Raw genomic sequence first — 17010 nt, 5'->3', positions numbered from 1 at the left:
TTTTCCTCCTCCTCCATTACTCACCCTTTCTCTCTTGCTGTCTCTGGATCTGCTCATCAGTTCGATCTGTGTGACTACACAGCCAGCAGCCCTGTCTTTTCTTAGCACACCTCAAACTCATTCACATCCTCTCACTGTTATGAAGAGGGGGGAAAGAAAAGAAAAAGGGGGTGCGACAAGACCAACTTCAGAGGACAAATTAAAAACCAACCGCTCCAACACACAGTCCAGAAGAACGAGCTATAGGTGGTGAGCTGTAAGATGTATTAGAGTGAAAGGAAGACGATTCGAGTTCATCCATTAAACGATTAGTAAACAGCACACAGAGTGAAGCAAATATTAGCCTGCGCTTTTCAGAGGAAATGCTTACCACAGAGACACCAGAATACTCGAATAAGTCCTTCGAGTGTGTGAAGTGTTCAAGAGTGCAATTAGGAAATGCCTGGTTATCGTTTAGAGCTTAAAAACAGCTGCTACAAGTTTCGAGTTAAGGCTAACACTTCTAAATGCAGCTACCTAAATTGTGTTCATTTACACAGAAGGAAAGAAAATAAATAAATAAATAAATAAATAAATAAATAAATCGCAACGTCCATTGCTGACACCAATTATGAGCATTTTTCTTGCTGTGGCTGCTGACTATAAATAATGAGCAAAACCAGTCAACCACCCACCTTTAAGTTTGGAAGAAGAAAAATCAAACAAAGTTTAGACCAGTTTACAGTTACACTTCTGGCCCAAGGTTGAGGCTGGCAATTTTAGGAATGATACAACTTGGAACAGCATCCTGGAATGAAATATCCAACGTTTCTGATGAAGCCTGGCCTTGTAATGGCCAGCAGCATGGTGCAGGCTGAAGCAGATGGACAAGGACAGAGTAAAGGCAGTCTGGGTCAGAGCCATGTTTAGTAAATGCAGTGATCGAGAAGGATGGAACTGTACTCTAATGAGTCTTGGAGTAAATACAAACTGCTCCAGGACATAATTACAGCTTCAGAGAGCCAGACTCAAGGGTTTACAGTTAGGACGAGGGAGAAGCACTAAATCAAAAAATGTCAATAGCGCACTATGGACATAAAAAAGAACTTACCTGGAATTTGAAAGGCTTTGCCTTCAGAGGACAGATGCCAGACGTTGAAGCTATCGGACAGGTTTATGATTGTTAATGTCAGGTGATCCACTGGCATCTGAGAGACACGGAAAGCTGTCGTTTCTGAAGCTGTAAACAAATCACTGCTGAATACCTCTCCAGTCACAGCACCAAGAAGCCTTTAAATCAGGAATGATTGGAAACAGAGCATCTCGCATGACACGGAGCAATATTTGCAAGCCTGATGCTAGAAGGAGTCTCTGATCAAATGACTACAGGAGGTGAGCCGAGTCTCAACTGCACACAACGAGAAGAGTTGTACAAAGATTGCAGTCTCTTCAATCATTTTCCCTTTGACCTTGCTCTCCCTCAAACACTATGAAGGTGCTCACTTCATAAACAGGACATCCAAGTTACATTTAGGGATTTCAGAAACTTCTTACTGATTTCAGAGTGACTTTCAGGGTCACTTCACCCCCACTGCTAACTGCTCGGTCACAAGCTAAGAGTTAAAAACACCAGACACCACCATCACCAAGCAGAACACACTCACTGTGGGACTCTAAACACAGGAGGGCTTGGATCACATCATGGACGGCCACAACTACACACTGTGCCTCGGCTTTAAAAAAGGAAAACTCTCTGCATTAACGTTACCACTGCAGAAACACTCATTTTAAATAAACACCCCCCCCCCATTTCACTATACATAATTTTAAAGAGAGAAAAAAAAAAAAAAGGAAAGAAAACAGTGGACTCAAAAGACAGCTGCAGCCTATAAGGAATGTGAGGGGCCCCGGCCAAGAGAGCGAGCAGGGAAACCATACCATATAAGGGCATGGAGGCAGAATCAAGTTTTTATCAATGAGAGAAGTGTGCTTAAGTGTGTCTGAGCTGAGGTGACTGTGTGGAAAACCTGGTACGTGTGCCATCCAAGAACGTCTGAGAAACGTCACAAACATGTCCAGCAATATCCAGTGGATAAACTGGAACCCGCTTCAAAACGATACGATTAGTCAAGTGTATGGTGTAGAGTAAAGCCGAGGTGCTGCTGGAGCTCTGAGGCATACGATGTTGGAATTCAGTTATGCTTTGCGTATCGAGAGAAAGAAAGAAAAACCACACAACACATTCAGAGCAGCTTAGCTATTAGTTGAGAAAATAATCCCAGTCAACTTAATTTGGTTCATTTGTGATGGTTAAGTGGCCGGGTATTTTAATTCAAGACTTGTTAAAAAAAGCAAATAAAATTGCAGCGCATGATAAAGAAAACACTACCCGTGCTTGTGACCTTAATCACAACTGCATTTAAATTGATGTTGATCACAAAAGGAATGCAGATCAACAGGTTCTGATCTACAAAACAAGGCACATAATCCCAGATCTGCGATGATGCTCCCATTGATGTGCTGTATTCAAGATCCTAACGCTCCCCTTTTAAAAAACGGAAGCTGATTAAAAATTATTTAATATGAAATGGAACGAGTCTACAAAAGCACAAACAGTAGAAGTCACTAGAAGTTCAACGTTCGGTAATTCATCTAAGGTTTGAGATTAAATATCGCCTGGACACGTGCACATGAAAACGGGAGACATGCTGAAATAACTCCACCAAGCATGAAGCACTGGGAAAACTGAGGAGGATCAAACGGAAATCTACTCAAGGTTTTGATGAGTGTGGGCACATGAAACTCTAGAAGACACCTGTGCATTTGAGCTATGCATTGGGCCAGTGACTGATGCCTCACACAGAACATCTTGGGCCAGGTTGAGAGAGTTTACCAGGAGGATCCACATTTCCCTAAAGCAAAGTGGAGAATCACTAGCCACCTGTGTAAGGGGGGGGGGGGGGGGGTGCTGTGAGCACTAGTGCTTGAGGTTGGGTTGATCTAGGAACAGGTAAGGTCCCTTACCAGAACTCTCAATTAATCATCAAGCTGTTAAGGCAATCCCAGACAACGTAAACAAAAATCCCAGCCACAGTCACTCAAGATAAACCTTCAGCTGATGCTAGAACAGCCTCACAAGCCACAATTCTCACTTGGTAATCAAAGCAAACCGTGACCATAGAAAAGCTTAAATATGCTTATATTGAAATATTTGAGGTGCTTAGCCCATTCTGGTTGTTAATTTCATGATTAGAGCTGTATTTTCATTATTCCTTTCTGAGGGCTACAGTTGTCTGACACTTTGCCATTACAGGAGGGCATTGTTAATACAGTTACAATAGCATTTAATGGAAAAGAAAAAAAAAAACCCACCACAATACAATCACAAACAAAGGATAACAGTCGGCAAAAGACCTTCTTTTCTCACTCACCATTTTGCACTGACATTCAACATCGTATTAATGAGAAATCCAACATAGAAGTAGAGGGGAGAAACACTATACTCAAAGCTCCAGAATCCAATATGAAAAAGCATGTAAAGTTACCGCAGAGGGAGTGCTTGACTAGGTGTCAAGTGTGTTGCTGGCGGTATTAACATGAAAGTTGAAGCTTTGGAATCTGACCTGGGAGCAGAGTGAGGGAGCTGGACAAACTAGAGGACTAAAGCGCTGCTGCACTGGTCTCTTTAGATATACATGACGCAAGGGGTAATTCCCCGTTGTCAGCAGGCAGTCGACTGACAGTGACTATGTTTACATGGACAGCAGTAATCTAATTATTGACCTTAATCTGAGTAAGATAATAATGTGATTAAGGTGTTTACATGAGTCGCTTTTAGAATACTCCCGTCATGTTCCCGTTTTACATGTTTTAGAACATAATTAGATTAACAGCCCGCGTCATTACGTCACCGCGCCATGCCGTCTGACGTCCCTCCAGAATTTCACACATCAACATACAGTTTGTCTTCGTTATGGTACCGTATACAGTTTTGGGTGTTTTTATTTTTTTTTTTTACGAACGCTTTAAGTGCAGTTAATTATTTGTCATGCTATACGTGCTAATAGACAACTGCTTGAAGCGGTGGGTGTGTCCCAAATCGCGTAGTTACCGTCTATACAGTAGCCGAGATACATGTATTTTTCCCCACTACAGGCCTATAGTAGGAAAGTATGCGATTTGGGACACAGCCGAACTCTCTTGTTCGCCGTAAAACGTAGAACTGCCGTGTGAGATTGTGTCCTGTCGCAAAATGCGGTGAAAACTCCCACACGACGTTCATAATGTGATTAAGGTGTTTACATGTCACTACTACACGTCCATAATGCGACTAAAACAGGAGTACTCCACCTGTCTTAATTAGATTATTGCTTACTTCGATTATGACCTTAATTAGATTAAGGCAAGTAAAAATTGCTGTTTACATGGTAGTTTCTTAATTAGAGTATGGTCTTAATCGGATTAAGAGTGGATTATTGTTGTCCATGTAAACGCAGCTACTGTGGGTAATGTTAGAAACCATTAGACAAAGTGAAAATAGACTGACAGGTTAAAGAAAGAAGTTTAAACAAAAACCCTCAGAATTTCATTTCTAAATAAATCTGATACCATATGTTACTTATAAAGATTAAATATGCACGTTGATCCTTTCATTGCCCCAAAATAAAACTTCTCAGAACAATACAAAAAAAAACAAAACAAAAACACACAATCCTGAGGCTCACCTTGGTTTCTCCGAGGCTCTCAGATTCAGACACCTGATAGGTGAGGTCAGTCTCCTCAAAGCCTGTCGCGCTCATGCGCTGGTCTGTGGACGGGTCTGAGCGGGGAGGCGAGTCCGGCGAGTTCAGGCACGTTTGGATCAGAGCTTTGCCTGTTTCACTGGTAATCATGGGCTGGAGCTTGCGTGTGGCGAACGTGTACACGTGGCCCGTCTCGCTCGCCACCAGGAGCAGCACCTGTGTGCCCGTTAGTGTGGAGAGTTCATATGCCTGCCATGAGAGAAGAGAGGAAGGAAATAATTAGCTACACACATGCAAATCTCTACAGAAGACCATCTTTGTTCAGGTTCTCCAAATATGAGCAGTACTAAATGTTAACTCTCACCTTCCATCTGAAGAGTAGAAAAAGAAATAGAAGAATTCTCCATTACACGTGTGTAATGTGTGTGTGCGCGCTTAATTCAAACTGGAATCAAACCAAAAGGCACCTACATTTGCATCATGTGAAACTACATGTAGGACACAAAATATATAAAATGGCATAATGACAAGCATTGAAAATATATATATTTAAATATTTATTTGCTCTTTAGACCAAAAACCATCTCAGGATCTTAACCAAAACTTTTCTGTTCTAGTGGTACATCCTCTGCATAGCACTGGTGTGCTCAAGTTAAACTTAAAATGAGACATCAAGCTGGCACTGAGCTCAGAAACACATGCTGAAGAGCTGAGAACAAGTCCCAGAGGTGATAATCAATGAAGAGAAAAAGAGTTTGTGGCTTTGCCTCACACGCAGGGATGCTTGCAAACAATCTATAAAACAGAACCCTCACTGAGTACATGGTTTCCTCTGGAGAGGACTGGAGCTTGCTGAGAAGAAGGAAAAAAAACAAACAAACAAACTTCAGTCCAGCAGAACTGCGCTCATGGACTCTGACGTATAGCTGAAACATACCTAAAATAACACAAGATAAGGTTCCAAAAATAGGGAGTGTGATACTGCGAGACTGATTGCATTCTCTGCGGGGACTGTAGGGGGGACATGGGGGTGGAGAAGCAGCTACATGGTGAACTGGAGCCCATGTAGACCAACTCCACTGCGAAACACAATAACTTGAGTGCCATTTGAGAGCTTGTGATATTTCCTCACCTTACAAAGACACGTTTCAGGAGTTCAAGTATCTGGTGGTAGATTTCTAGTATTCCAAATATATTCACATCATTGTATATACATTTTTAAAAGAATTTTTTTTTAAAGGAAACAATAAGATCAATCCCCTAATTGCTCACTTTCTAGAATTCCAGACGTGTCTTAAGTAATGCTGCCAAAGGACATCTGTAGTAATTATGATCGATTCACACAGGATAAGTGATCAGTAGATCAATCAGAGGTGGGAGGGTCTTCCTCTGATATGGTGACAGTCACACTAAAAATTCCATGCTTTCTCCATACAACTTATTTTAAAACAATATTTGACCTTTATAATAAATGCTTTCTGTAGTGCACGTGATCAGCATGTCATTAGCAGGCTATACCCATGCTAGCAACTCAATAACTTTCCTAAAACCCAGTGAAGTGTTGCTTCTCATCCAGTACTTGGTTTCAGCAGATGACAGAAAAGAGCACTTACAGGAACATCTTTAGTGCAAAAAAAAAGAAGAAGAAGAAGAAGAAGAAGAAGAAGAAGAAGAAGAAGAAGAAGAAGAAGAAGAAGAAGAAGATGGAACTGCATCTTAAATCAGCATTTTGAAGAAAAGAAAAGAAAAAAAAAATCAATTACCCGATAATACACCGTGACTAACAGCGAAACTGTGACTCCATAGCAACCCTATTCTCCACATATACTTTTGCACCAACTGAACTCATACAAACATGCACAGACATTCAAGGGCATTCAAGCACTCAGACATTATTAAAAGAGCAGACAGCAGGCCGATACACACGGTCTGAACTCATTTCACTAGCTAAATACTACTTCTATTCTTATAATTTACATATACAAAAAGGAATATGTAATTCCTATATTTAAGGTCCATCTATGCAGATGATTCCTAAACTTTTAGGCTGAATGACCATTTAACTTGATGTCCAAAACTAGGTCTAAATTAAGTAGATCATAAATTACAAGTCATCATCATCATCATCAGAGTTACACCCATCAATAGAAATCCATAATAATCGCTAATTAAAATAGACAATGAATGTCATTATGGATTAGTTGGGTCTGTGACATCACTGGATAACCCAGTCAGTGACGTCACTTCACGATGGTGAAAAAAAACTGTGTCTATGAATAAAACACATCTGAAAAAACATCGGAGGTCAAAGTGAGCTGCTGCGGGAGAATATTCTCATGTTTTATATTAAGCGCTTCAAACAAACTCGGAAGTGTATTAACGTGGCTCGTTGTGTCAGATGCGTGTGCTGTTTAACGTTTTCTTCAGTGCAGAAATGACATTTTTACCTTTATATCCTTATCTGTGAACGTTAGAAATTCATGCCAGTATTTCCATTTTACATAAAGCCTCTTTCTGACAGCGAGCGAGTCTCCATTAAACTTCACTGAATGAGCATGAGTCCGCACATGCGCGTCAAACAGCGCGCGATAGAAAGGAAACTATAACTCTGACTGAAATATTAATTTTGATCAAACATGCTGTTTGATGCTATATTTAGAAACAAAAGTAATTGTGTTTTTATGCAGTTACTGTAATGGGTTAGAACATGTAATTGTATATAAATGTAAGAAGTGTCATACATTTAAAGAATAAAAGTAACATGTTAATGTGTTCAAATGAGTGAATGTGTGTTACTGCAGAACATTCAACCTCTTACCAGTTCACACTTCGTTTGTGCTTTTGGTGGTTTTTTTAGTTTTTGTTTGTTTTTAGCATTTCTAATATAGTGCTTTAACTTCTGCTTTAAAGCTTGTGGACAATCAGTTGTTTTTTGGTTTTCAAAATATAATGTTAATTTTTTTATATTATTATTTTTAAATCCATTGCATAGAATAGCACACAAATACATTTAATACCTTTTTCACAGCCTTCAATTTGCTCAGTGTTTGAAGGACAACATTGGGCAGACTGTGAAACATGCTTTTTTGAAAAAAAATACAGAAAATAAGAATTGACCTTTTAATTCAGCTAATCGATTAATCAAAGAAATAACCGACAGATTAATCAATTATCCAAATAATTGTTCGTTGCAGCCCTAATTATTATTAATAATAAACATCAGAACTATACATCAACTTTCCAAATAAAAAGGACGATTACAACATGCAATACAATTAACTTCCAGCAGGCCCAATCAGAGTCATGCAGAGTCCCTCATGGTGTTCTAATGGGTGTACAGTTTAAGAGATTTCTACACCACTACTATATTACACTGAGCTTTGAGTGAATACCAAGCCATTTGGGATTTGGCCTGACCGCATTGGAGGGCCTTAAATTTAAAATAAATAAATAAATAAATAAAAATAAGAGTTTCCTTGTGAGGATGGTGCTTTATGTCGATTCTATGTAAACAAGTAATGCATTTATTTATTGTTCTTTTAATGCCACACCAGCATCAGAGACTATTTTCGTGGCAAGATCAAGGTAGGTAAAGCAGGGCATTCTAGTAATTCTTGCAGCATTACAACATCTTACAACATTTCAGCAGTAACATCAGCTACACAAGAGCAAGTAATGCAAGGTATAGCCAAATATTTGCAACAATAAACCATTAATATTCCTTTTTCTTTTTCACCCACAGTAAGGGTGTGATACTGCCTTCATTACTTTTTTTTGTTCAAGAACACAATTTTCACTTTCATGGTTTAAGATACAAACACAGTACTGCACTAGTTGAAAAGGACAGGCTCATCAAAAGTAAAAATGTAACACACATTGCTGATTTCATAAGTCGTGTGTGAGGAACAATGCTTGTGGGCAGGAGTGTAAAGGCATGATCAGCAGCGATCCTCCGAGAACATAATTAACTCTGCTGACAAATGATGCTATTGACTTGGAGGATATCATTACCAAGCCAATTTCAACATTAACTAGATTGTAGAGGGGGAAAAAAGTAACGATCATGTTGGCAGGCGCCTGCATACTTTACCCCACTGATGAAACAAAACAGATGTCAGTACAGCACTTTCATCATTTTTTCAGCACGATGTTACATCACTGACTGTCTAAACTAAAAAGCCCAAAGGTATTTCAACCTGATACACTGTGGTTATGACTAGGCTGATGAGCTGCTTCCTGCAACAGGAGGACATACAGAGCAATGACACAGACTTGTTCACACAGTAATAATGTGCTAGAGGCAGAATAAACATCATTTCACTTTAAGCAGCCTAGATGTGACAAAACAAGTGTAAAAACCATGGTTTAACCAACCCAGGATTGTGTTTAGCAGCTCCTATTAGCACAGTAGGCCGAGTTACATTTACATACTTAACCGTCTGATAGGGTCAGTGGCTCTTCTCCTCCCCATAAGCCTCTGCACTAAGGGGACAAATTTGATCAAAACTTCAGCACGAAAGGAAGAGGGAGAAACACCTGCCAGGAGGAACAGTCGTTACTGTGCGAGAGTGCAGGTTCAAGGTTGCAAGGCCAAGAGCAGCGAGGACAGGTCAAGTGACTTGCACTTCATGCATAAAGGCTTAATAATTGACATTTGACTTGGTTAGAAAACTTCCAGTCACTGTAGGCTTTTAATAAGCCATAGAGGAAACGTGTAGCATAGCAGATGAATGACGAAAGCAACCGAAAACTCCTGCTTGGTTAATAAGGTCAATACTAATTAACCAACACTAAAATTATTTGACGTAATAGCCTCATATTACAGCTAGATATTTTCAAAGCAGTAGTAAAATTATAGTAGCAAATTGATAAGTTAATGAGGCTGTTTAAGCTTAGTATTTAATCTGTTTAATCTCAATTTAATTGTTTCAATTTGGCTTGTTAGGATTACAGCCATCACGTCTGCAATTTAAAACCATCCATCCATCTTCAACCGCTTACTCCTTTTCAGGGTCACGGGGAACCTGGAGCCTATCCCAGGGAGCATCGGGCAGGGTACACCCTGGACAGGGTGCCAGTCCATGCAATTTAGAACCATTTGTTTAAAAAAAAATAAATAAAACCCTCCTATTCAAATTCCTTATTTGGAGTTGAAATTGGTTATTGCAATAGGAAACACTGATTAGCCCAAGATGAGAAAGTCAGTACAGTAGCAAGATATTAAAAGTTGTTCCTAACTTTTCACATTATATTTTTTTAGCAAACTATTAATTTATGTTTGACAGCCATTCACATTTATAAGCGGATTAAAAACAGCACATGTCGATAATTCATATCAACCGTTAAAACATACACTTATAAGCTGATTCAAATTCATTATTAATTAAAATCTGTAACATTCAACCTTTAAAATTAATTTAAATATTTAATGAATTTTTCCTTTTAAATTATTTTGGTACCATTATGCGCACCAAAATCCCCTACCCCTCCCCAACAAAATCCCCTACCCCTCCCCAACAAAATCCCCTGCCACTCATGGTACGTGTGTTGTGGAAACTAAATATCGTCATCGGCTAAAAGATATGCGATGGTGCTTTATGTCCTGAACAATCACAGGCCAGAGTACGAGCTGCTTTCTCATTCACGGGAATCGCAGCTCAGTTTCAGTGCAACTGAATTCAAACCACCTCCTACAAATAGTCTCGGGTTTGGTACCACGGTGCGCTTCCCGGTCCGCATGATAGCTTCCACATTACTAATTTTTCATGCAAACCATGCTCCGTTTCAGACTAAACTAACAGTGTGAAAGCTCCCATGATGAGCCATGCTACTTTTACATACATGAACTTCTTCCAAACACACACACACACACACACACACACACACACACACACACACACACACACACACACACACAGCTGTCTGATGTCCCAAAAATCAATGAGAAATGCAGCTAATCGAACACCAACATCCAGTCAGCTACTTGTATGACAGTTGTTGTTTTACTTGGTATGACTCACCCTTCAGTGTAACAAGCAGTTGGGTGGTGGTGCTGTACAAGTACAGGCAATACCTACACTACTCTCCAAGCACACACAGTATCATTTATACTGTAATTGTTATTAACAATCACACACTCCTAGAGTAAAACCCATCCACAAGGAACATGCTACCAATCAACAGCTCAGAAAACACTGACTTAAGCCACATCCTAGCCTCAGACAGTGTATGCCATGTTCCAACCTGTAGCAGCATTGCTGGTTTTGAAAGCGAAATTGGACTGCACTGAGAATTCAACAAACTTGGCTCCTGATCAAAAACCTGCTCCTCCTTTTCACTCCATAATAAAATAATGCTGGACTATGAGCCAGCAGACAGGCAATAAAAATAAAAATTACTCTCTTGATATTGCTGGTATACAACATTTTTCTGCAGAGATTGAATCGACATGCGGTTAGTCATACAAGAGCGCTAAATTGTGGTAGTAATGCCACTGCATATCAGCGTGCTCTACTTTTACACACAAGTGGATCTGTGTGCTGAACAAAGGTCAGCTTGCAGAGCCATCCTGATTGCTCACTTTGGAAACTACATCTGCTCTTTATTTTCATACAGGTTAAACTTTCAGGGCTGAAAATATAGCACATCTCTACTACATTACCGGCTAATACTGGATCATGATTTAGCTTGTGATGTACTGAAATCATGCTGATTAACCCTTGAGGTGACAATTAGACATCGGTATTATCTCAAATATATAGACCATGTAAATGCTGGGATTCACCAAAACCAGCCTAAAAGCCTGGGGTTGGTCAGCACACAATAATAAAAAAAATTAATTAAAAAAAAAGTAAAAAAAGTTAGAGGTCTAGTTTACATATTTCACCAATACTGTTATAATGCATGTGTATGTATTAGAGCTGCAACAACTAATCGATAAAAATCGATTATGAAAATCGTTGTGAACGAATCTCATTATCAATTAGTTGGTCTGCGTGTGGCACGGGGGAGATTTACTCATTACGTTACTTCTGTTCAGAAAACAGTGTGCGTGTATTGGGTTCTTTTCTGTTTTGGACAAACAGTTGGGTAAAGTTTTAGTCTGAAGTTTATATTTGTAACACTCAGTTTGTGGATTTTATTTTAAATAAACAAACAAACAAAGAAAAAGGTACTGAAAGTTACCTTTTAAAGTTACTGCACCATCCCATTTGATTAATCGGGAAAAAAATAATCGGCCAACTAATCGATTATGAAAATAATCATTAGTTGCAGCCCTAGTATGTATAATATATACACACTTATTTTCTCTCACAGTCCAATTTATTAGGGACACTTGTACACCTACAACGTTAACCATGGCATGGATGTTGGTACCAGAAGGGCTGGTTTGACCATTTCAGAAACTGCTGATCTCCAGACACACACACAAAAACAGTCTCTAAAGTTTACACAGAAAGGTGCAAAAAACATGAGTGAGCAGAACAGTTCAGTCGGTGGAAACGCCCTGTGGTCAGATTGGTTTAAGCTGCCAGGAAGGATATAGTAAGTCATACTCACTCTTTACAACTGTGGAGAACAGAAAAGCATTTTTAGCGTGCACAAAACAGCAAACCTTGCGGTGGATGGACTACAACAGCAGAAGACCTCAATGGGTTCCACTCCTATCAGCCAAGAACAAGAATCTGAAGCCATCATGGGTACAGGCTCACCAAAACTGGACAGTTGAATATTAGAAAACAAAATCACCTGGTCTTTTCCCAGTCTTGGATCATGATAGCTTCAGATTCTTGTTCTTGGCTGACAGGAGTGGAACCTGATTCTGCAATTCCTTCAGGTCCACTTTCAGAAATCTCCTGTGCTACTGTATTCAAAGCTGGTGACTGGGAAGGCCATTGAAGAACACTGAACTTATGGTCATGTTCATGAAACCTCTCGATCCATCTATATATAAAGCATATAGTAAAAAGGCAGAAAGTTAAATTTCAAAAATCCCATTCCACATTTTAACAGCAAGTATGTCAATACAAACTTCACAGATTAGGATTATGTGCAGTTACTATGGCAAGTAAGGTTTTAGTCATCTTTAACAAACACTGTGGTACAGTGTGCCTAAAACAGCTCCTTATCCAACAAAATTGCTGCAGGAAGGATTTTGGCCAAAACCTGACTGTTGTCTATTTTTTTTTCTGCTTGCCAGAATTTAGCCACAGGAACATCCGACAGGTTTTCCAGACCACCACACTTGTGTAGCCTTATAGTTCCTCATGTGCACACATGAAACAAACCAGCAGTTAGAATAAGACCATGTACCCAGACTGAATGTTTGAGACTGCGAGGTAGACAGCAGTGCAGAGACTCAGGCCGGCTGTTGGCGTGTGATGAGAATGCAGGAACAATTCAGCAGATGGCTATACGCACCATAGGCCTACTGGAGAACACAGCACTACAGAAGCCTTCAGCAGTGACATCATACACCCTTTTGGACAGCTGACCAGAAGAACGAGGGCAGGTGATGACCTTCTACAGGTCAATGGGTCTACAGTGAAATACTCATAAGGGGGGCAGCTACAGTTGTTCCACAGCATATAGATGCCTTGGGACAGGTGGTAATCAGTGTTGCTGTGGGATGGGGATTGGTCCCATACTTTGTTAAAGATCTTTTAGCTGTGTATTGTGGCCAAGATTAAAAGACCAATTTACTTTATACTGAAACCTTAGTCTTGCTTTTAAAAAAGTACATACATAAATTCAAATCCCCACTTGCATTTTAGTCAAATTAGGCCAAACACAGTGTTACAGGCCACAGCGCTCATCAAGTGCAACTCGTATTGCTACTGATAACCCAAGTAGTTGTGCAGCATGCCAATTTCAGCATCCATACCCCAACACTAACATCCTACAGAGGTGAAAAACAAAAGGAAAGAGTGAGCCACATTACCCTAACTGAGTTCCTGCGCTTTCCAATACTTCCAATACACAAATGGGATCCCTGCCAACAAAGCAAATCAGGTGCAGCCATGGCACTGTGTGGTAGAGCCTCATAGCAGCGACACCAGTAAAGAGTTTTTTTTAAATCACATGCAAGGCCTGATAGCCATTTGCGGTCTGTAGAACCCCACAAAATGTAAATATGTGCTAATAGGTCTAGCGCTATTCTCATGCTCACATTCGACTGCTGGAAACATTTTTCAGAGCAGGAATTGCCGGATGCGTTTTATCCAGTAATAATTAAGATGAAGGAGCTCAAGTGAAATCAGCATTTGTATAGTATAAAACCTCACCCTGAAAGACAGAAAGCAAATGTGTACAGTACTTTCTCACTGTACAGGAACAAAGCAGTGCCCACCTCTACTTTCATTCAGTTTCAGTGCAGTTTAACTTCTTTTATACCTGGAGATTTCATTTTCAGAACTACACAGCAGTTGACTTTATTTGAGCTCTTTTTATGGCTGATCACCAGTCACGACAAACCAGGACACAATGTTAAAGCAACCACACAAAACCAGCATCCAAAAATATCCAGGTTAAGATCCATTGATGAAGGGGACTCATGTAGGCCAAACCCTGTGCGTGTCTGTCTGTCTCTGTATGTGTGTGTGTGTGTGTGTGTGTGTGTGTGTGTGTGTGTGTATAGGGTGGAGGTGGTCAGAAATAGAGAATGTCAGTTGCTCTGTTCTATTTAAAGCTTACAGCCAGTGGGGTCTGTTGTAATTCCCAGCTACCAGTTACCACAGAAGAGGACATGCAACAGTGTCATCTCCATTACAGCAAAGACAGAGATAGAGGGAATGTAAAATGTGTGAGACGGGGAGAAAGTTTGTGTGAGAGGATAAAAAAAAGGAAAGATAAACAAAGATTGAAAAAAGTATACAGTCCTGCTACGTCCCATAAGTCATTCAGAGATTGTTTACATAGCACTTAAAGGTTATAAGAACTGAGCAGTTTAGAAGCCTAGAGCACATGTGTGAATCAGGCCTAAAACTCCAAGTATATATACACACACACACACACACACCCCTGGTATCCTCTTTGACACTTCTAATATCCTAGACTGAAAAAAGATTCTCTACCATCCTTAACTAAAAGGGAACTGCATATTTGGACTAATCTAGTATAATCAGGGACTACAGCTGCTCAAGTAGCTGGTGGGAAAGCTCACCTTCTTCATTATACCAGTCTTCCTCTTGCTGAAAGTCGTGTACCGCCGCAACTTGTTGTCTATGAACTCCATCTTAATCTTGACCCGCCCGCGTGTCTTTTTGCCCGGCTTTGCTCCGGCGACTCCGCCGCTCAGCACCCCGTAACCCCCAGGTGGAGCTCCGGCCTCCTGACCGATTCCAGCGCCTTCCATCTCGGCTCTCTCGCGCTTCACTCCCCGCCTGCTGCTCCCTGAAGAACCGGTCGGTTCGTCCTCGTCTCCCGATTCAGAGTCCGCGTCCGAGGCGCTGCAGATCTGCGGTACGCCGACTTCTTTGTCCCGGTCAAACCTGGCGGGCATTGCACCGAGTCCTCCTACCATGCCGGGCTGAGCGGCGGCCTGAAGTGCGCTCAGCCCGCTGCCGTTCCCGGGTCTGACACCCGGTCTGGAAGAGATCCCAGGCCCGCTGCCTCCCAGCATCCCCGCGCTTTCCCCCACACGTCCTGCAGCACCAGGGAAAGTACCTCCGGTATTCACTGCCTGTCCGGCCCGGGCAAGCCCCGTGCGCAGCCCGCCGCCGAGCACCACAGAGCCGTGAGCTGCACCACTCGCGCCCGCTGATCCGTTTCCGCTCAGTGCCGACCCAGCCGGGCTGGATAACATCCTATTCATGAGAAAACGTGAGACGCCTAAACGCCGAGCAGCCGTCGGTGCTTGTGTACGCAGTAACTATTATAGCGCAGGCACATTAAACTAATCGAAATGAAAGTAAAACCGACCGACAATTACGTTGTAAACTACCAATGCAAAGTTGTCCTTTTTTTTCTCTCTCTCTTCTTTTTTCCCCCTAAAGTGTTATCGCTGCTACTGCCCCCTGAGAACCCTCAAACCGGCTTCAAGCTCTCATCACCTCCCAGTTTTCCCAAACCCCGTGCCGCTCTCTCTAAAAGGAAAACACGAAGAGCGCCTGCGCGATCAATCCGCCATGTCACTTAGTGCGTACCGTATAACCGTAAAACACCTATCCCAGCCTGGATAAATATCCAGCCGCTGTGACCGTCCTCTACAGTCCCTCACTGATAGACTGTTGAGACAAACGCGTGAAATGTGTCCTATGGAAGTTGTAAATATTTTGCTCGACAGACACGGAATCCGTCCGCGCAGATCTACTTTCCTCCATATAAAGAGATACAATGTTTCCTTATAAGGAGTTGTCGCTCCATATTTGGTGAGTCACAGTGACGACATCCGATTGGTTTCTGAGAGAACTGCTTGCAAGACGATTGGTCAAAACGGTGAGCTCATTTGAATAAATACCAAAATGGTTGCGCTCGTGCGAACGTCATCATGGAAAGGAGCGGGGAGGGAGACAGTACTCGGGCGGTCATCAATTATTTTGGAGTATGAAGGACGCCTTTGGAAGTAAATATACTCATAAAGAGTAGATACGGGTCATTTTGAACAATTTAACTTTAACATTTGAATTTTGGACTGGGATTATTTAGCACACACAATCTGTTTTTGAAAAGACTGCATTTTATCTGTAGGACTCAATTCTAGTGCTTTTTAATAAGTTGGTGTATAAAAACTTTTCATTAATTATGTTTTAACAGACTAACAGAGGTTCAACTAGTTCCCATTGAAACTTGTAAAGATGCATTAGGCAGAGATAATGTCTATATAAATGGATATATATATATATATATATATATATATATATATATTTATGTATATATATATATATATATATATATTTATGTATGTATGTGTATGTATATATATATACCTTCATTTTAAAAATTTAATGAAGTGCTGTGCATTCATCTCTGGCCTTCCCCTTGTACTGGGGCCTAATATAAGACTGTTTAAAATATCCCAAAGCTTAAACAGAAGTACACAACACATGAAACTGATTTATTTATTTATTTATTTATTTTATTGTAACTTAGAGGTCATTTTTATCTTAGGCGAGTCTGCGTCTTCCAGATGCATTTGTTTTGCAAATCATCATCAAAAGAATGCGGTACTAAATAAACACCAGTGATTTTTTATTTATATATATATATATATATATATATATATATATATATATATATATATATATATATATATATATATATATATATATATATATATATATATATTATA

General features: G+C 40.5%; 1 protein-coding gene across 3 annotated transcripts in view; it reads right to left on the bottom strand.

Annotated features, from left to right (window-relative positions):
- srfb (serum response factor b) overlaps positions 1 to 15984 on the bottom strand; it is a 38982-nt gene extending 22998 nt beyond the window's left edge. For all 3 annotated transcript variants that reach the window (XM_053621653.1, XM_053621655.1, XM_053621654.1), the window contains exons 1-2: positions 14884 to 15984; positions 4704 to 4970 (exon numbers count right to left, since the gene is read on the bottom strand). In XM_053621653.1, coding sequence (XP_053477628.1) covers positions 4704 to 4970; positions 14884 to 15534 — 918 coding nt within the window. In that variant the 5' untranslated portion in view covers positions 15535 to 15984. The remainder of the gene's footprint in view (positions 1 to 4703; positions 4971 to 14883) is intronic.
- Between the last annotated feature and the right edge of the window lie 1026 nt (positions 15985 to 17010).

Source organism: Ictalurus furcatus, chromosome 3 (assembly GCF_023375685.1).
Source record: "Ictalurus furcatus strain D&B chromosome 3, Billie_1.0, whole genome shotgun sequence".
In the NCBI taxonomy this organism is placed as follows: Eukaryota; Metazoa; Chordata; class Actinopteri; order Siluriformes; family Ictaluridae; genus Ictalurus; species Ictalurus furcatus.
This window is presented reverse-complemented; position numbering and strand designations above follow the sequence as displayed.